Below are 22,012 nucleotides of genomic sequence, written 5' to 3' on the forward strand. Positions count from 1 at the left end.
ATCAATGCAGGTCAATGAAATGTTGTCCCTCACAGGGATTTTGTGATCAAATAAACCTGTATTTGATTGGAGGAGCTTTATGCTTCATGCATCTGCACTTCATTCCATACATATTATATATTTTATAAAGGGGGCCATGATGAAATATGTATTTTATATGTTTAAAAAGATTTAATGATTTGTCATTATATATATATATAAAAGAGAGAGATTCTTGTCCTAAGGGTTCAACTATTTATTTTTTTGATGAACCAAATCATTAATTTTTATAAGTGATAGTTTTCCTTTAAAATGTATTTTTAGGTAATAAGATTTTCTTTTAAATATATTTGGATATGCTAACTTGAAGAAATAAATGAATTAATTTTACAAAGATTAGCTGGATATTTTATTAAATAAACTCTTAATGGGATATTTTATGGCTTCAAACTAATTTTATAAAGATTGCATATCATTTATATTAACATCAGAGAGAACTAGAAATTTAACAAACCAAATGCTATCTTTTTCTAGGATCATATGTCAATCATTTAAATGTGCAATTGGAGAAATTTGGTGGCTGATTTGTATTTAGTTCTAAAATGTCTATGACTTGCAGACCTAATATTTAAAGTCTATTATTCTAATTAAAAATATCAAAATCTTCTTAAAGTTAGTGTTTATTGCAAAATACGGGATATAACAAACAAACTCACACATTGTGATAACCCAATAAAAAATAATTTTTATAACAATCTATTATTAAAGGATGAGATTGAAAAAAAAAAATTAGATTGTTGTTGAACTGTCAAATTAAAAACAAAAGCTAAAACAATTACACAAAATATTATTCTAATTAATATTATTTTGTGCGCCGTGCCTATTGTAATTTAGTCCAACCCTTTTAGTTTTTTTTTTTGTTAGCTAGTTTTGATGCCCATGCTTTGGGAAAGATTAAATAAATACTCTTAAAATAAAATTTATTGTTATTTGTTTTGTTTTCTATAACTCCATGCATAAAAAAATACTTTTAAAATAATTATGAAATGCCCTTAAATTAAAAACTAAATAATTAAATAAATAAATACCTCAAATCTTTAAAATATTTTTTTAAGGTGGTCAACAAATTAGTAGAAGAATTAAATGATTCATGCTTTAAATCTTTCAAAGTTACAAGATTCACAACTCAACCTTAAGTTTTCAAACAATGTTTGTTTTTTTATTCAATTATATTTTTTTTAAAAATTAAAAATTAAAATGATAATAAATCATATTAGATTGGAATGTGCAAGTTTCACATATACACGTATTTGTTATTTAAAATACATCAAAAAAAAAATCGCATGCTTATTTTATTCAATCCAATCAAGTGCTCAAATAACTTTTTTTCATCCTCTAAATGCTCACCAATACCCAAACTAATTAATTTTTTAAAGAGATAGAATTATTATGATGCACAAAATTCCAACATGAAAAACTAAAGCATAAAATAATAATTCTTCATCCATGAATTGTAATATTATAAATAAAAATTTTAAATAAAACCAGGAAATACAATCTCTAAATATGGATATGAACAAAAATAATAAATAATAAATAATAAAAAATATTGAGTGTGTCATGGGATGAGAGAAGCCTCACCCAACTTTAATAAAACCAAATCAATCCATAATGGGCTTTAAATAAAAGTGTTTAATTAGTTTCCTAAACTAAATACGGTTTAAATCCCCATAAGACGTCGTCGTTTAGGGACCGCTGGACTGGGATTAGGATAAACAAGGCCTGACCTCAGCATTCCAATTAGATATCCCTTTAGAAAACCTAGACCAAATGCAGTGTCGTTCGTTCAGTATGCAACGGTCGAAATTTTTTTGAATTCTCTGAATTTCTCTTCCACTAAATAAATCCAGCCCCCCCCCCTCTCTCTCTCTCTTAAATCTCAACGTTTTTCAATTTCTTCAAAAGAAAAACTCTCTCTTCTTCTCTCTCTCTCTCTCTCTCTCTCAAGAAACAATAATTTTGTTTTAGCCGTTCAAATTCTCTGTATGAAATTTGATTTTTCATGTGATCATAGCGAATTTCAAATTCGCTCAAAGGGCAGCCCGGTTTTGAAATCAAGCCAGGCATTTACGCTCTCAAAAGGGTGAATAGGGGGCCGTTAACGTGCACGTTGATTCAATTTAGGATATCTCCTTAATAGAAAGAAGTACCTGCTGCAGGTGACTTACGTTTCAAAAGTGGCGGAGGAAAAAGAATCATTCGATGAGGCAACCTGAAGCGAGAGAGAGCTTCTCGGTAGAGGTAGTCAAGCCAAGAGCTAGAAAGTAGAAAATCCTAAATTGAAATTCGCTATAAGGGGGTTTGCTCGACTCCGCTCGGAGAGGGAATCCATTTCATTTCCAAAACCAAGTAAGGGAGGAACGAAGTTACTATGTTCATGACACTCAAATTCTCTGTTAGTACCTATCTCTCCCTCTCTTGCTATAATTATACAATTTGTTCTTAAAGGGAGAGTGTCTTTAATATCTTGTGATTCTATGATTTGTTTTGATCATATTCTAGTGATTTGCATGTAAACTTTGTCTCGTTCCCTGTTTGACTTCTTTAATTTATTGAGTGGAGAATTTTCAAAGTTGACGTTTTTTGGATCTTTTAGATTTCAAGGTGCTTATATTCTTTCATTTAATTCTTACTTTTAAAGAATTAGGATTATAAGAATAAGAAACCCTTTAATTGATTAGATTTTAATTTCACTTTCTATTTAATGGGATCCATTTTCTTTCAAAAATTAGTTGTTTTTTTCTACAATTTAAATTTTTGTTTCTGTTTGTGTTGTTAACCTCTGTCCATACAAACGAATTCCCTAAGTATCGTATGATTGAGCCTTTCTGTTGCCAGATTTTGTTACCTATTTGCTATCAACAAAATTGTTTGCTTGTCAATTGGGAGTTGGAAATTGAAATGCTAAAAAAATTAACCTTTCCCAATTTGATTTATTTTAAGTTGAAAATGAGTACTTGCATTGCGTATCTTTCAATAGAAAATGATCTTAAAAAAATGGAACTCAATGAAACATGTTTTCTTTCTTCCTTATCATTTTCATGGTTTGTTTCACAATTATTTGAGGTGGTTTTTGGTGTAATGAATAAGAGATGTTCGCTGCACAGTTAAAATGGTGGTGCGACATATATGTATATATGAAACTTTTGTTTTTGCAAATTATGAATCCTGGATTTGTTCATCTTATAGTATCTATTCTTTGTTTGCTATGTGAGAAACACAGTTTATTTGCCATGCAGTTCATAGATTCTAGTCTAGTCGTGTCTGCTTTAAAGCAATTATTGTGTATCTCTGATAATATGAAGAGGCAGTTCTGCTAGATAGCATTGACAACGGTTGCTCTTGCAAATTATGACTCATTGATGAGTATATGTTAATTCTTCGACAATCCATCTGTAGGTTGCTTGTTGGGTATGTCATGTTTCTTATAGTATTCAATCCATAAAATATATCACGGATGAGTCAGCTTCACTACATTTTTTCCAGTCTCTTGGTTAAGGTGCTAATAGGCAGTTCAAAAGTTTCACCAAGGAAAGTAGAACTAATTAAAATGCCAAATTGATGATGTTACATGCCAAACAAAAGTCTTTTATCACGATTCAGACAGTGTTTTAGTTGTATCAGAAACCTTCCCTTGTATGGTTGTATTACTTCAGGGAGAAAGTAGATCCCAAAAAGTTAAGTTGCAGTGTTGGCATTGACTGTTCCTTGTTCTTCTACTTTCTGTAATAGTATAGAATTATAATGTTTTATATAGTTGTATACCAGCAGTTCATAATTTTTTCGATAGTTTGAGATAGGATTTCTTTCCCTTTTAGTGAATTATACTTGAATTACTTTTGTTATATTTTTCTTACCTGGTTTACAGGGTGCTTGAGGATGTCAGCATTTCCATTGTTGGCAAAGATGAGTATGATGAACTTGCTGAATGTCAAATCATTATCTCTTTTCTATACTTGTCTGTGCAAGGATGCTAGTTTCTGCTTGATACAGAGATCATTTTGAGGTTGAATAATATCCAATTTCTGAGGCTCTTGGCTACATCTTTTAGTTTAAGGCTCGCTATCTGAGTGCCAGTTTCTTCTTTGTTGACATAAAATTTCTGACATGCTCTGATGTCTGCTTAGCCTGTCATCAATCACAGCCTACCATTATCTTCCAGTAGTATTGTATATAAGGTGTTATAGATGTCATCTCATGGAATTTGTAGTTATACTTGTAGAAATTCAATGGTCTGAGTCATGAATATGTAGATTTCATGATGAACCTTTCCACTTCAACAATCTACAAGTTTTTCATGGGTGCGTAAGAGAGAACTTTTCCCATAAGAATATCTTGGTCTTCATTCATAGTGCCAGTTAGTAGTTCAAAACTTATTCACCTTTTGTCTACAGGTATTGATAGGTCTTTGTCTGCAGGTAATTGTTTCTTTGTGTATTATTCCATACATTTTGCTTTCATCTTGGAATTTATCTCATTGAAGTATCTTCACCTAATCATGCTAATATTGCCAATGAAGTTTTTGTAAAGATTCTAATTGGAGCAAGGCATTGGAGATGCATAGGTGGATTATGTTATTACATAAAGTGCAAATTTTGCTGTAGGCTCTGAATATAGATGGCAAAACTTATACCTATAAAGAAGCTAGTTGATGCTAATGACCAAGGTATGCTCTCTTGTTCCATCAAATCTTTGCAATGTTGAAACTTACAAAATTATTTTGAAATTCTAACTTCAGTAAGAATTATTTCACAATGTTTGAAGTAGTTAGTTGATGCTTGTATTTTAGTTGTGCCCTTCCATCCCAAATAGAAATTTAGGCCCTTTCTTCTTTGGTGATCTGGAAAGTACAAAAAGATAGCATTTTCTGAGCTCTTATACATTCAGTGTTGTAGGCTGCTGTTAGCTTCAATATTCTTGCAATCATAAGTTTATTACATTTTCTTTCTTCTTTCTTTCTTTCTTTTTTTATGTGGGCCATGACCATAGTTCTTAAGGGAAACTTTTAGTTTGTGTTTCAATAGAAAACTTGGCCAAGTTTTTACGTAACACATCCAATTTTCTAGAATGGGATCAGAATTCATCTTCACCAAGGATAGGACTGGCTTGTTTTTTGTTTCCTCAATATGATTTTAGCTTTCGATAGGATTTGGGGTGTTATTCTTTCCACACATGCTATTTAGAGAACGTAATGAAGAGTAGGAGGAACCCAAGGGCGTTGGTGTTCAATAGGACTGAGCGGAATTAGAATACAAGCTTTTCTACTTTAGCAGGATTACAATCAATCAATACAGGTCAATGAGATGTTGTCTCTCACGGGATTTTGTGACAGTTGTGTGTGAAATATCATAAATTTGCAGCCTGTTATGTACTCATCTCATTTTTCTTCCCAATTTAAGCATACGATTTGTTTTACGCTTTTCTGTTTGCATGGAGCTTATCATCAATTTCATTGAATGAGCTATTTTTTAAAAAAAATGAGTGTCCAGCTCATTCTTTGGTTTCAATAGTTGGTCTTGGTTGACTTGATTTCCATGTATTCAGAATCTGTTTGAAATTTGTTCTTTGTAAAAGATGAAGTAGCAGGATCTTCGTTTAGCTTTTAGGCTTGAAACCTTAAGTAAATGAATTGAATTCATTTATAATCAAATTCTATTAAAAAAGAGATGATCTAAATGCCTATTAGGAAATTGAAGATGTGTTAAAGAACAACATATTTAAATACAACACGTTTTTGATGGACATATAACCTGTATTTTGATTGGGGGAGCTTTATGCTTCATGCATGTGCATTTCACTCCATCCATATAATATATTTAATAGAGGGGTCATGATCAAATATGTATTTTCTATGTTTAAAAAGATTAATGATTTGTCAAAAAAAAGAGAGAGATTCTTGTCCTAAGGTTTCAACTATTCATTATTTTGATGAACCAAATCATTAATTTTTATAAGTGATACTTTCCCTTTAAAATCTAATTTTAGGTAATAAGATTTTCTTTTAAATATATTTGGATATGCTAACTTGAAGAAATAAATAAGAATGTCCTTTTACTATAAAACCAAATGAAAAATCGGTAATGAGCTTTGACAAGCTTAAAAGATATTAAGTGTTTTTTTTTTTTTTTTTGGTAAAAAGAAGCCCCAGCCTTGAAAAGGTCATCAAAGTGAAATAGAAGTAACCTGTGGAGGGGGCTAGACAATTAGATTAAACACCACTATAAAAATTGACATAATGGTAATAATGTCATGATAATTCTATAGAAAATAAATAATAAAAATCAGAAAATCTAGTTTTCAATCAATTCCAACATTAAATAATAAAATTATAAAAAAATATTAAAAAAAAATAATCCAAATAAACCCGAGCTAACTTATTAAATCTGCGACTAAGATCATTAAACGGATATAGCTTAATAAAAAAATTTAGAAAACTCCATTTCCAACATATGCAATGTTGAATGTTAAAATCAAGGGGGGAAAAACATTCATAAGATTAGGATAACATCAAGAAAAACAAATTAAAAAAAATACAAAGTTCAATTCTCAAATAACTTAAAATTAAATGATGAAATTTAAAAAAAAAAAAAAACAATTGAGATGTTGGAAGGTGAAATTCAAAAAATAAATCAATTAAAAAGATGAAAAAAAAAATCAAATTAACCTGAATCAACCTTTGAATTCATGAGTCTAATCCTATAGAAAGTAAATTAAAAGAAATTACGAAGCCCAATTAAAAAATTACTCAATTAAAAAGGAACTCTAAAAAAATGAATATACTCAATCCCAACTCGTGATTCAAGTTATAAAATTGTGATAACCCAACAGAAAATAGAAAAAAAAATTGCAAAGCATAAGTCCCATAGTAATCTAATATTAAAGAATAAGACTAGAAAAAAAAAATCTGATTGTTGAGTCGTGAAAATTAAAAAAAAAAAAAAAAAAACAAAAATCATTACACATGATATTATTCAAATTAATAGTGTTTTATGGGTGTGGCTATAATTTTTTATGAACTAGTGTCGTAGACAAGTTTTGGAATGAATACTCCTATAATAAAATACATTGTTATTTGTTTTGTTTTCTATAACTCAAAAGCATAAAAAATACTCTAAAAATAATTATGAAATCACCTTAAATTAAAAATTAAATAATCAAAATAATAAATAAAAATTAAATAAATAATGCCTCAAATGTTTAAATATTTTAAAGGTGAGCAACAAATTAATAGAAGAATTAAAAGACTGATACCTTAAATCTTTCCAAGTTTGAAAGTTGACAAGATTCACAACTCAACCTTAAGTTTTCTGACAATTTTTGTTTTTATAATCCAATCTTGTTTTTAAAAAAATTTAAAATTTAAAATGCTAATAAATAATATTAGGTTCTAGTGCCATAAGTTTTATATATATAATAATAAAATACGGCTACAAGAATCATATATTTTTTTATTCAAACAATTAAATTTTTTCATCCTCGAAATGCTCACAATTACCCAAACTAATTAATTTTTTTAAAGAAATGGAATTATTATGATGCACAAAATCACAACATAAGAAACTAAAGCATAAAAATAATAAATCTTCATCCATGAATTGTAATATTATAGAATAAAATCTTTAAATAAAACCAAACATTGAGTGTGTGATGGGATGAGAGGAGCTCTCACCCAACTTCAATAAAACCAAATCAATTTTATCCATAATTGGCTTTAAATAAAAGTGTTTAATTAGTTTCCCAAACTAAATCCCAATAAGACGTCGTCGTTTAGAAAATTTTCCTTGACCAGTCTAAAGCAAGAGAAAAACCAAATGTAGTGTCGTTCGTTCAGTTCATGCAACGGTCGAATATTTTTTGAATTCTCTTAAATTCCCTTCCACTATATAAATCCAGTCTCTCTCTAAAATCTTAACTTTTTTCAATTTCTTCAAAAGAAAAACTCTCTCTCTCTCTCTCTCTAGAAACAACATTTTTGTTTTAGCTGTTAACAATATTTTTTGAAAACGTTTTTGTTTTCATGTGATCATAGAATTTCAAATTCGCTCAAAGGGAGAGTGTTCATAACACTCAAATTCTCTGTAAGTACCCATCTCTCCCTCTCTCGGTACAATTATACAATTTGTTCTCAAAGGGAGAGTGTCTTTAATATCTTGTGATTTTATGATTTGTTTTGATCATATTATAGTGATTTGCATGTAAACTTTGTCTCGTTTCCCTGTTTGATTTCTTGAATTTATTAAGGGAGTGGAGAATTTTCAAAGTTGATGTTTTTTGAATCTTTTAGATTTCAAGGTGCTTATATTCGTTCATTTAATTCTTACTTTTAAAGAATTAGGATTATAAGAACAAGAAACCCTTTGATTGGTTAGATTTTAATTTCGGGGTTTAAATTTTGTAAATTGGTTTTTCATTATCTTGCAAAAAAATAGTTGTCTTTTTCCATAATTTAAATTTCTGTTTATGTTTATGTTGGTGTTGTTAACCTCTGTCCATAGCAAATGAATTCTTTAAGTTTCGTATGTTTGAGCTTTCTGCTCTCAAATTCTGTTACCTATTTGGTACCAATAAAATTGTTTGCTTGCTAATTATGTCAGTTGGGAGTTGGAAATTGAAATGCTAAAAAAATTAACCTTTCCCAATTTGATTTATTTTAAGTTGAAAATGAGTGCTTGCATTGCGTATCTTTCAATAGAAAATGATCTTAAAAAATGGAACTCCATGAAACATGTTTTCTTTCTTCCTTATCATTTTCATGGTTTGTTCCCATTTATTTGAGGTGGTTTTCGGTGTAATGAATAATGGATGTTCACTGGTGCGGCATATATGTATATATGAAATTTTTTTTTTTTTTTTTGCAAATTATGAATCCTGGATTTGCTCATCTTATAGTACTACTCTCAGTTTGCTACGTGGGAAACACAATTTTTTGCTACTCAGTTCATAAATTTTAGTCTAGTCATGTCTGTTTTAAAGTAAATTGTATAACTCTGGTCAATGTCAACGTTACTGCTATGTGGGAAATACAGTTTTTGTTTTCAGTTCATAAATTTTAGTCTAAGTAGTGTCTGCTTTAGAGTAAATTGTGTTACTGTGATAACCCATATATATAAAAGACAGTTCTGCAGGATAGTATAAACGAGTCAGCTTCACCACATTTTGATCTAGTCTCTTGGTTAAGGTGCTAATAGACAGTTCAAAAGTTTCACCAAGGAAAGCAGAACTAATTAAAATGCCAAATTGATGATGTTACTTGCCAAACAAAAGTATTTTATCACTATTTATACAGCGTTTCAGTTGTATCAGAAACCTTTCCTTGTATGGTTCTATTACTTCAGCTAGAAAAGTAGATCCCAAAAAGTTAAGTTGCAGTGTTGGCATGAACTATTCCTTGTTCTTCTATTTCCTGTAATAGTATAGAATTGTAATGTTTTTTATTGCTGTATACTAGCAGTTTCTAATTTTTTCGATAATTTGACTCAGAATTTTTTTCCCTTTTAGTGAATTATACTTGAATTACTTTTGTTATATTTTTCTTGTCGAGTGTACTCAGTCCTTGGGGATGTGAGGATTTTCATTGTTGGCAAAGATGAGTATGATGAACTTGCTATAAGTTAAATCATTATCTTTTTTTTTTCTATACTTGTTTGTGCAAGGATGCTAGAGATACAGATCATTTTGAGGTTAAATACTATCCAGCTTGTGAGGCTCTTGGCTACATTTTTTAGGTTAAATTTGATCCTTAAACTTTTGAATTGCTATATATATTTTGTTTTGAATATTTGTTTTTTAATTTCATTCTTAGAATTTAATTTTTATATTAATTTTGGCCTTGATTTTTATAATTGTTATTTGCTTTTTTCTTATCATTTTTTAATTGAAATTTTTTATCTATCAAATTTGATCCTTATTTTTTTTATTGTTACTTATTTTATTTGAAATAATTTATGAAATGTTAATTATTATAATTTTAATTTCTTTATCTTTCAATTTTTTTTTTTTTTTAGATTTGATCTTTTAAATTATGAAATGCTAATTATTTTTTTTTTTTAAATTTGGTCCTCAAAATTTTGATTGCTATATATATTTTGTTTTGAATATTTGTTTTTCAATTTCATCTCTTAGAATTTAATTTTTATATTAATTTTAGCCCTCATTTTTATAATTGTTATTTGCTTTTTCCTTATCATTTTTTAATTAAATTTTTTATCTATTAAATTTGATGCTCATTTTTTTGATTGTTACTTATTTTATTTGAAATAATTTATGAAATGTCAATTATTATAATTTTAATTTCTTTATCTTTCAATTTTTTTTATTTTTTAGATTTGATCTTTTAATTTATGAAATGCTAATTTTTTTTAAAAAATTTGGTCCTCAAACTTTTGATTGCTATATATATTTTGTTTTGAATATTTGTTTTTCAATTTATCCCTTAGAATTTAATTTTTATATTAATTTTGGTCCTCATTTTTATAATTATTATTTGCTTTTTCCTTATCATATTTTTAATTGAAATGTTTTATCTATCAAATTTGATCCTCATTCTTTTGATTGTTACTTATTTTATTTGAAATAATTTATGAAATGTTAATTATTATAATTTTAATTTCTTTATCTTTCAATTTTTTTTTTTATTTTTTAGATTTGATCTTTTAATTTATGAAATGCTAATTTTTTTTTAAAATTTGGTCCTCAAACTTTTGATTGTTATATATATTTTGTTTTGAATATTTGTGTTTCAATTTCATCCCTTAGAATTTAATTTTTATATTAATTTTGGTCCTCATTTTTATAATTGTTATTTGCTTTTTCCTTATCATTTTTTAATTGAAATTTTTTATCTATCAAATTTGATCCTTATTTTTTAATTTTATTTGATAATTATGAAATGTCAATTATTTTAATTTCTTTATCTTCTAATTTTTTTACTTATTTTCAATTTCATTACACTTTTTACCTTTAAACATCGAAAAATAATTTATTTTTTTGGAATTCACTTTCCAAAAAGAAACTAACTTTTCCAGCAAACAAATGAAGGCCAAAATGATATAAATGAAACCTTGGTTTCCTCTGTTGATGGTGGCATCTCTTTTGGCTTGTGGATGTCATCTGTGATGTAAATGGTTCATGAAATAGCAATTGATAGGTTTTCTTTGTTGCGATGCTTTGTTTCAATTAGAAGCGCAAATGCCATATTGCCATGTCATCATGCTGCCTAACAAAAGTAAATTTTATTGTATATAAGGCGTTACAGGTGTCATCTCATGGAATTTGTAGTTATACTTGTAGAAATTCAACGGTTTGAGTCATGAATATGTAGATTTCATGATGAACCTTTCCTCTCCAACCATAAGAATCTCTTGCTCTTCATTCATAGTGTCAGTTAGTAGTTCAAAATTTATTCACCTTTTGTCTACAGGTATATTGATAGGTCTTTGACAAGGAGACAAAATCCAGAACCTTGGAAAAGGTTCATGGGCAGAAGGTAATTGTTTCTTTGTATATTATTCCATACATTTTGCTTTCATCTTGGAATTTATATCATTGTAGTATCTTCTCCAAATCACGCTAATACTGCTGATGAAGTTTCTGTGAAGATTCTAATTGGAGCAAGGCATTGGAGACACATAGGTGGATTATGTTATTACATAAAGTGCAAATGTTGCTGTAGGCTTTGAATATGGGTGGCAAAACTTATACCTATAAAGAAGCTAGTTGATGCTAATGACCAAGGTATGCTCTCTTGTTCCATCAAATCTTTTCAATGTTGAAACTGACAAAATTATTTTGAAATGCCAGCTTCTGTAAGAATTATTTCACAATGTTTGAAGTAGTTAGTCGATGCTTGTATTTTAGTTGTGCCCTTCCATCCCAAATAGAAATTTAGGCCCTTTCTTCTTTGCTGATCTGAAATGTACAAAAAGATAGGATTTGGGGTGGTAGTCTTCTCCACACACGTTATTATTCATCCTGTGTTCTTATTAACATTATTAAAACATATTGCACCAGTAATGCCAAATGAGAACTATCAAAGCTATTGATCTCCATTTTCAAACTACTCATTAGCTTTTCTTTTAATTTAGTGACTTGTTTTCTCTTTGATGCTCGTAAGAGTAATGCTTGCAGAAGCTGTAGAGCTGTCTACATATTCCTAATGATGCATCCAGGTCCTGTGCACCAAGTACCCCTTCTTCTGAAGGTTCCATGGACCGTTTAGGTGTTGTAGATACAGAATCAGCTCAACCTATTTAAAATATACATTTGAATTGCTTGTTTCCTAGATTTGTGGTTCCTACAAGTCCTGAAATTTTCCATCTACATATTGCATGTAATTAGGTCATTAGTTTTTGAAACATGAAGGCTCCCTGCTTGCATTATTATACAGTACTGCGCTTTGAAGGCCTTATGGGATTCTGCCTTTCAGGAAGAACTATGTGGTTATCCAGTTTGGCTGGCAAGGAAATGATCCATCAACACATTTTAGGTAGACCATTGGTTCCTTTATGAATTCCATGATGTTTTATGCTTTTTATGCTTATGATACTTGATTTTTTTTTCCAGCGCTGGTGGTTTTATGTCATTAGAGAATTGTTGTTTTTTTGTTTTACAACCGTAGCGAATGCTCTGTTGCTTTCTCAGAGTCTTTCTAGAAGTTGTTTTTAGCTGACATGGAACCTTGGACCATTATATTACCTTTTTTTTTTATTGAACTCAACTGTATTTATGATTAGCTTATTAAGGTTGCTCTATCTCATGGAATTTGTAGTTATACTTGTAGAAATTCAACGGTTTGACTCATGAATATATAGATTTCATGATGAACCTTTCCACTCCAACAATCAGTAAGTTCTTCACGGGCGTGTAAGAGAAAACTTTTCCTATAAGAATCTCTTGGTTTTCATTCAAAGTGTAAGTTAGTGGTTCAAAACTTATTCACCTTTTGTCTACATGTATATTGATAGGTCTTTGGCAATTAGACAAAATCCAGAACCTTGGAAAAGGTTCATGGGCAGAAGGTAATTGTTTCTTGGTGTTTTATTCCATACATTTTGCTTCCATCATGGAATTTATCTTATTTTAGTATCTTCACCTAATCATGCTAATACTGCTGATGAAGTTTCTGTAAAGATTCTAATTGGACCAAGGCATTGAAGACACATAGGTAGGTTGATTGTGCTATTACACAAAGTTCAAATGTTGTTGTAGGCTCTGAACATGGGTGGCAAAACTTATACCTATAAAGAAGCTAGTTGATGTTAATGACCAAGGTATGCTCTCTTGTTCCATCAAATCTTTTCAATGTTGAAACTGACAAAATTATTTTGAAATGCTAACTTCTATAAGAATTATTTCACAATGTTTGAAGTAGTTAGTCGATGCTTGTATTTTAGTTGTGCCATTCCATCCCAAATAGAAATTTAGGCCCTCTCTTCTTTACTAAAATTTTCTGTTTGCATGGAGCTTATAATCAATTTCATTGAATGAGCTATTGTTTTCTATAAATGTCCAGCTCATAACCCTCTTTGGTTTCAAATAGTTGGTCTTGGTTGACTTGATTTCCATGTAATTTGTTCTTTGTAAAAAAATGTAGTAGCAGGATCTTCGTTTAGCCTTTAGTTTCTGCAACTCCACCGTTTAGCTTTTAACTAAAATGTTTCTTAGATTTCCCATGCACTCACCATTTGAATACTGCTGCTACTGTTAGCTATAGAGAGTGTAACAAATGGGTTGTATATTTAATTGGCCGGGTCGGGGCCTTCATTCTTCAACCAAGCCAAATGTTTGAAACGGGTCAGTGGTTTGGGCTATATTTTTCAAGTATGTTGAGCCATTGAAGACTGATCACTAGCTTGAAAGATGAAGATCTTTTCTAGTTGCTAGAAATGAAAGCTGAGCAGACAAAGGAATAGAAAGGTGAACAATTCTTCATGCTTCCTTTCTGATCCTTAAAATATAGCCCAACTACATGGGTTATGAGTTGGATGTTGCATTTTTCCTTGAGATTTTTTTTTTTTTTAACTTCTTTGCTAATTCTTCATGCTTCCTTTCTTGCAGCTTTACTGAAGCAGTGTTCTCTGATCTTTGTTTTGCTCGTCTTTGTTTAGATGAGTGATCCGCTTATCGGTTATATACCTTTTCCCTAACCATTTTTTTTTTGGAAAAATATCAAAATAAAGAATTAAAATTTAAGGTTTTAATTTGAATAAAGAATCCCCGTTTAATTTGAATTAAAATTATCAAAATAAAGAATTAAATAGTTTTAATACCTTAAATCTTAAGATTCTTGAAGATAGTATATATATAAAAAAAAGTAATAAGATATAAATTTAAGGTTAATTTGGGTTATCAAATCAAGATTTCACAAGTCCTTTTGTTTTTTCTTTCATTTTGATTGTAATATGATATAAATTTAACTGTTTTGAAACATCAAAAGAACTTCCATCAAATATTTTAAAAAAATAAAATTCATTGTTATTTGTTTTGTTTTCTATAACTCCAAGCATAAAAAATACTCTTAAAATAATTATGAAACCCCCTTAAATTAGAATCAAAATAATAAAATAAAGATTAACTAAATAATGCCTCAAATCTTTAAATGTTTTTTAGGTGAGCAAAAATTAGTAGAAGAATTAAATGATTGATGCCTTAAATCTTTTAAAGTTTGAAGGATGACAAGATTCACAATTCAACCTTAAGTTTTCGGCTATACTTGGTGAGTCCATGGGAAAAGGAAAAATTCTATTATTTTTCTTTTATTTATTTTTTTTGAAAAAAAGAAGTATAGTTTATATCTAACAAGTATAACTAAATCACACACGAAAAATTAAATTTATAAATGAAATTTGTAATGTGATATAAATTAAATTATCTTTAGAAGTCAATATTCATTCCATCCGAATAAAATCAAATTTATATACCTTTTCCCAAACGATTTTTCCTAGAAAAAATTTGTAGAATCCCCATTGAATTTGAATTAAATTGTTAATACTTTAAATCTTAAGATTCTTGAAGGTGGTATAAAAATAAAAAAGAAAGTAAAAAAACATTCGTGAACGTGTTAGTGAAGTTGTTTGATTCTCATATATTGCCTCCAAAATAAACACTGAGAAGACTTCGTGATTTTTTGGATGAAACGTGGAATGATAGTTACTAGTAAAGAATTACAGATATTTTTACCCTTTTTTTTTTTTTTTTATCATTTGGTTGCTTTAAAAGAAATTGAGAATTTTGCTTCAAACCTGATTTATGACTTTCATGCTTTATATTTAAAGTCTATTGTTCTAATTAAAAAAATTATTTCGTTTAAACATTATATTTATAGGTACACTAAATATATTGGAATATAAACTTAAAATTTTAAATTTGCATTGATGCACGACTCCAATTATCAAAATATTCCTTGAAAATTTTTAAGTAGTTTGTTCTTTGTTTTCTTTAGCTTTAAATCTTAGTTTTGCCCTTGAATATTAATAATGGTCCTTATAAGAGTCGTTGGAAATATCAAATAGCAGCTAGGTTAAAGGGTGAGTTTGTCTTGTTTGTCGCAAGTAGCTGGTTAGAAATATTTTTTATATAAAAATATTGAGATGGTAGCATGTTGTAAACTCTAGTTTATTAATTAAATAGATCATCTAGATTAAAAAAAATATGATAATCCCATTAAAAAACAAACAAAAAAATTTATAATATTTAATTCTCAATCAACTTAATATTAAATGATAAAAATAAAAATAAAAATAAAAATAAAATATTCAAAAAAAAAACACGAGTTAATTAATATTAACAACTTTTTATTTCAAAAAAATATATTTCATTTAACATTATACCAACTAAATGCTTGAGGTTTTTTTTATATCGAACAACAATTTTTTTTAAAAAAAAATTGAGGTGGCGAGTGGAACAAAAATAAAAAATAGACCTATTGTATAAAACAGATTGACAACAAAAAACAGCTTTTTTTCATGGTAATTATGGCCTTGTTTGGAAATATGGTTAAAACCGTGTTTCTTCAAATTTTTTTTTTTTTTTTTTGCTAAAAAATATTTTTTTCTGTTTTTAAATTGTTTTGATGTGCTAATTTCAAAAATAATTTTTTTAAAAATATATTATTTTAATATATTTCTAGATAAAAAAAAACATTTTAAACCGCAATCGCTATCACAATTTCAAAGAGCCCTAAAAAAAAATCTTTTAAAAACACGTTTTTGATGGACAAATAACCTGTATTTTGATAGGGGCTTTATGCTTCATGCATCTGCATTCCACTCCATACATATAATATGTATTTTTTATGTTTAAAAAGATTAATGATTTGTCATAATAAAATAAAAAATAAAAAATAAAAGAAAAAAAAGAAGAAGATTGTTGTCTTAAGGTTCAACTATTCATTATTTTGATGAACCAAATCATTAATTTTTATAAGTGATAGTTTTCTTTTAAAATGTATTTTTAGATAATAAGATTTTCTTTTAAATATATTTGGATACGCTGACTTGAAGAAATAAATAAGAATATCCTTTTACTAAATGAATTAATTTTACAAAGATTAAATGGTTATTTTATTAAATAAACTCTTAATGGGATATTCTATGGCTTCAAACTAATTTTATAAAGATTGCATATCATTTATATTAACATTAAAGAGAACTATGAGAATTGGTGGTTGATCTGTATTTAGTTCTAACCAATTCGATACTTTCTTGACAACTTGTACAAGAGAGAAAGTGACTTAAACTTGACAACTATTTTTGAAAGTCAAACTTTACAAGACAACTAAGTAAATTTTATTATCTTTAGATTCAAGTTATAAAGTTATTATTGTTATAAAGTTTTACAAACATTGAAATCACACGCTAGACTTCAATGCTTCAAGATTAATTTAGGTTATATTGTCAAAATAATTTTTTAAAAAAATTTAAAAAATAATATTACATTGTCTAGGAACATCTCAATTTTAAAAAAAATTCAAATAAGATTGTTTTTATTTTTTTCTTCACATTAATTTTTTTTTTTGTTTTTTTTTTGATTAAAATTTTGATATTTCTAGTATTAAAAAAATTAATCTTTAATCAATATATTTTAAGAAAAAATTATTTTAAAAAAACTACTACTATCACACTAATAAATAAGTCTTAACCTTAATGTTTTGACTTTGTATTTTATAAATTTAATTATTGATTCAAGAATTTATCTCAAGTTTATTATTGTTATTTTCAAAAACATTGAAATCACACACTAGATTAATTTAGGTTTTATAGTTGCAATTGTTTCTTCAAGATTTAATTTAGGTGTTATGGTTATTATAGTTTAACGGTCATCAATGTATTTGCGAATGTATGTATGTATGGATATGTATATATGCATGTATTAAGTTGTTTTCAAAGGGTCGACATTAAAGATGTACGGGGCTTTCAAAAAGTTTTAAAAAGTTGTTGTACATGATAATGAATTTATAATGATTTAGACGTTATTCTTCCATAAAAGTTAACATTTCTAAAAAATAGTAATTCAAATAATATGCAAGAAAAATTAGGATATAAAATATTATCATTTTCAAACTATAAGATCATTAATGCAATTCAATTTAAATTTAAATTTATAGATTTCAAAGTTTGATTTGAGTCATAAACAATTAAATATATTCTAACTTAACTTATTTTTATTATAAGTTATTTTTCATAATTTATGTTAAAATAACTCTTAATTATTAGTAAGTCGTCCATTATATATATATATTTGTAAGTCGAATGAAAAGGGTTTAGTTTCTGCGATACTAATAATTATAAGAGTTAACTGACTAAATATTCATACTTGAGGGACTGAAAGCAACTCCTATCATTTTATAGTTCATGTTATAGACGACATGACGCCTCGCACACCAGCGTCAAGTCAGCATTAGAAACCCCCCAAGAATCCCCAAATTATCACAATTCCTAGCTTTGCTTCTCTCAAATTCAAAAATATTATTAGGGTTTCTGTAAAGAATGCCGCAAAGACACTCAAAAAACAACAACGATTTAGCTTTTTTCACGTACGATGAGAAGAGAAAGTTAGGGTATGGGACACAGAAGGAGAGGCTTGGAAAGGATTCGATCAAGCCATTTGATGCTTGCTGTCTCTGCTTGAAACCATTTATAGATCCAATGTCCTGTCAAAAAGGTCATGTCTTTTGTAAAGAGTGCATCTTAGAATGCCTCTTAGCCCAAAAGAAAGACATTCAAAGGTAATAGCTACTTGGGTTCCTTTTCTTTTTTTACGAATTCATTTGCTTGATTGTTTGTGATTTGGTTTTGCTTTATGATTTTTTTTTGTTTTTTGTTTTGATTTTAATGTTGGTAATAGAGGAACTTGTTTTTTGAATATAGATGATGAAGTTTGGTTTTGGCAATGTTAAATGCTTATCTTTGTGTGGTTTTGTTTTGATGGTAATTTGTAGTGAGACTTGAGCTCAATTAAGTAGAATTTTGTGTTTAGTGTGAAGTTGGGAACTGAAATTGAAATGAGAAGTGAGAGATCATTGTTTAAATTTTGTCTGGAAGGTTAAAATGTGAGTTGAAGGTTAAATTGGGAAGTTTTGTTGTGGCAGTCCATGCTTTTGTGTGTTGATACGTGCAGCCTCTTTGAATTTTTATAATGAATAATGATAAGTGGATAGAATGTTTTGTGATGAATTGAAGTTTTTCAGTTCTCTAATTTATTTGGTTAGTAACTGTTTGGTTATGTTTGAACTTAAATGTTGTGTGGTGAATGTTTTCGTTGAACTGCATAATGATGAGAAGGGAACTCATGATTTAAGTTTCCCCCCTCCTTTCTGCATGTGTCTCTTCTGAATGTGTGCTGTTGTAGATTTATGACCATATTGCTTTATATGTTGTAAGCATGGATATGGTCTTCTAATTGACCTGATTATGGCACAATTTCTTAGAATTGGGAAATTAGGATCGTAGGCAATTGAGTGGTTGGAATTCATGGTGAAAGAAGGCTGGTCATTTTAACAGAAAAATCTGTCATCTTAGGCCACCAGCCAGGTTCAACAATTTTCATGGTGATTATGTTTTTATCATCATAAGTGGTCTTCAGTGGTCTTCAAGCTAAGCTATTTACTACTGGATTTTATGGCAGAGGTCTCCATAAAAGTGTAGTCTGGACTGCCATAATCTACTTTTAGAAGTTCACTTGTGTGCATGTATAATACTTTGCTCCTTCTTTCATGATTATTAGTTAACGATTTAAGATGTGAAGATATTGGTCATTGTACTTTATGGGAAAGATTTAGATGGAAAAATGGTCATTTGACAATTTTTTTTTAGACCTCAATTGGAACTGGCTTTTAGTGCAATTCATTCCCCTTTCTTTTACTGTTATGGACTGAAAGTAGGCAGGTTGGAACTTTAATTAAAGATAAGAGAGCCTATGCTAGCTCAGCCTTTTTACCTGAAGGAAAGACAGTTTCCTGCGTTATTTTTACCTGTTTTGATGTAGTGTGTCTTCTTTTATTCTTCACTGTACCAACTTTGTAATGAGAAGTGTTTTTTCTGTTATCTGCCAGGAAGCTAGCTTCCCATGAATTGCAGAAGAAACAGGAAAAGGAGGAGGAAGCAGAGAAATTGATGTCGCAGAAGGCCAGAGAGCTTGATGCATTTGATCAGCAAAATCATGGTGCAGTTCCACAGTACAGCGATAGAAACTACAGCCAAGACAAGAATGGTTTCCATGGGGCAAACAGTGTGAAGGTCACTTCATATGAAGAGGAAGCTCTCCGGACAATGAAAGCATTTTGGCTGCCCTCGGCCACGCCAGTCGCTCCGGTTAAAGTGGATGCCCCATCCACATGCACCGTCTGCCCAGAAGGCAAGGAAAAGCTCAAGACGAAGAGCCTGTTCCCAGTCTACTTCACGGAAGACACCAGTGAAAAGAAATCATCCAGCTCTCTTGATAAGACCTTCATTTGTCCTAGCTGCAAGGTCACTCTCACCAATACACTCTCACTGGTGGCATTAAGTTCTTGTGGTCATGTCTTCTGCAAGAAGTGCGCTGACAAATTTATGGCTGTTGATAAGGTTTGTCTGGCTTGCAGTAAGGGTTGTAAAGAGCGCAATTTGGTGAACTTGGAAAAAGGTGGAACAGGGTTTGCTGGCCACGACGATCACCTTGTGGCAACAGACTTCAAGCATTTGGGTAGTGGTTCAGGATTGGGACTTGTGAGACCAGCCACGAAAACTTAAACTCCAAGCGATTGTACAATATGGTAATCTTCTTGTAGTTTCTTTTGCATCATCATAAATGGAAAACCGAGGTCCTTTTGCTTTAGATGGGCGCATTCACTCGGTTTGCAGTGTGATGTGTTGTTATGAGTTTGTTCACAATAAGATAACCACTGGTGATACAATTTATTATTTGGTGAATGCCATAAACCAATAACTAGACTGAAAATGACTTCGATTGGGATTGTAGTTTATTATCGTTGAAATATGCATGGCTGCATGGTTTTGACAAGGCCATGGAGGGCATGGACTGTTCTTTCCTTGATGCTATCATTTTCCACTTGTTATTATAGTTATAGTTATTAAACCGATCCAAAAACTTGATCTGACCAAGGAGCTAGATTCTGGAATATACAGGTTGATTTGGGTTAACTTGAATTAACTTGAAAAAAGAAATATTTAAAATTTTAATATTTTATATGAAAAAAAATAAAAAAACAATTCATATGAATATAAGATATACATATTGTAAATAATAAAGTTTAAAAAATTATTTCAATTTTTTTTTTTTATCTCACATTAAAAAGATACTATGTTATCTTTTTAAATTGAAGTATACTTAAATCAAAAAAATATTTTATTCTATATTGAAAAAATATAACTTTTTTTGTTATGAACATGGAATATATATATTAAAGAGCTTTAAATTTCACATTGAAAAAAATAATTTTTTTTTCTTAGGAACATATATATATATATATATATATTAAAAGGTTTCAAATCTTACATTGAAAAAATAAAATATTCTTTTAATATTTATATAATGAATTTTAAAAAAGATTAATAATCAACTAAAACAAATCTCTAATTTGAACAAAAAAACACATTTGAAAAAAAAAATTTACTAAGGTTTTTGCAGGTCATCGCTCTAGTCATGATCAACTGAGTTCTAAATTTTTATTAGGTCCATTATTTTATTTTATCCAAATTAATCCAATTATCAAATCAATCAAAGTATGGATTGATCTGTCAATTTAATAATTACAGTTAAAGCCTGGTCCTGTTTGCAGCCCTTTGTGAAATCAGGCAACACCATCCGTGATACATGCCTGGCAACAGTATTATAATTATTTTCCTTTGATTTTATCAACTTGGTACGAAATGGCTCTTTGCACATGGGTTTGTTGAGAAATTGAGAGAGGAGACTTGAGAGTTGCCCAAAAAGGCCACCTTTATTGGGAACCAGAAGCTTATCTTAGCAAAAAAAAACAAAACCCTAAGCAGGCATGAGTTCCTAAAGGTCCCACCACCGTGACCCGCACCAGCTTGGGCTGCCATTGACGGGAAGAATTTCCCCACGGGTGAGGGAGACAGAGAGTGCTGATGATGATGCCTGCCTTCGTTATCTTCGCAGCAGAAGATTTGTTTGTTAATTATTGTGGATGGCCTCTGATTAGGCATAGACGTGTAACACACTGGGCGTGGCCTGGTGGCCGGTGGACACCTGACGCCGCGCTGTCTTTTGCCCTCCACTCAACCTCTGATGCCTAATTTTTCTTCCAATAAAAGAAAAACACATTCCGCCACCAATTTTAGTGGATCAGAGTAATCTCAAAAGGCCTAAAAGTTGGATATTCTCTTTCATGTTCAATGGACGAAAAGGTGACAACTTGAAAGAACGAAAATCATAATTTTATTTTAATGGTTGATTCATTTGCAAACTGGTTTTCATTTGTCATGAATTGGAATAATTCAGCTTGTTTTTTTTT

At 29.4% G+C, this 22,012-nt stretch overlaps 1 protein-coding gene and 1 long non-coding RNA gene across 6 annotated transcripts; both read left to right on the forward strand.

Annotated features, from left to right (window-relative positions):
* Positions 1 to 1,742: 1,742 nt before the first annotated feature.
* Positions 1,743 to 12,476, forward strand: LOC118031668 (uncharacterized). 5 transcript variants are annotated; one of them, XR_012171145.1, is made up of 5 exons: positions 1,743 to 2,434; positions 3,908 to 4,705; positions 11,459 to 11,524; positions 11,626 to 11,772; positions 12,152 to 12,476. It is a non-coding gene; the product is annotated as an uncharacterized lncRNA (long non-coding RNA). The 5 variants fall into 5 exon arrangements; XR_012171146.1 differs by lacking the exon at positions 12,152 to 12,476 and having other exon boundaries at positions 3,908 to 4,457; positions 4,559 to 4,705; positions 11,626 to 12,128; XR_012171144.1 differs by lacking the exon at positions 12,152 to 12,476 and having other exon boundaries at positions 11,626 to 12,128.
* A 5,433-nt stretch (positions 12,477 to 17,909) lies between these two features.
* On the forward strand, positions 17,910 to 20,472 carry LOC118031669 (E3 ubiquitin-protein ligase CSU1). The gene is made up of 2 exons (XM_035036162.2): positions 17,910 to 18,262; positions 19,589 to 20,472. Exons 1-2 carry the CDS (start codon positions 18,024 to 18,026, stop codon positions 20,262 to 20,264), a joined length of 915 nt encoding a protein of 304 aa, XP_034892053.1. The 5' UTR covers positions 17,910 to 18,023; the 3' UTR covers positions 20,265 to 20,472.
* The last annotated feature ends 1,540 nt before the right edge of the window (positions 20,473 to 22,012 follow it).

Source organism: Populus alba, chromosome 11 (assembly GCF_005239225.2).
Source record: "Populus alba chromosome 11, ASM523922v2, whole genome shotgun sequence".
Taxonomy (NCBI): Eukaryota; Viridiplantae; Streptophyta; class Magnoliopsida; order Malpighiales; family Salicaceae; genus Populus; species Populus alba.

Bases quoted from the DNA above. Each gene is read 5' to 3' on its own strand.
- LOC118031669 (XM_035036162.2), top strand. From the start codon at position 18,024: ATGCCGCAAAGACACTCAAAAAACAACAACGATTTAGCTTTTTTCACG. The intron at 18,263-19,588 runs GTAATAGCTACT...GTTATCTGCCAG, and splicing joins CAAAAGAAAGACATTCAAAG to GAAGCTAGCTTCCCATGAAT.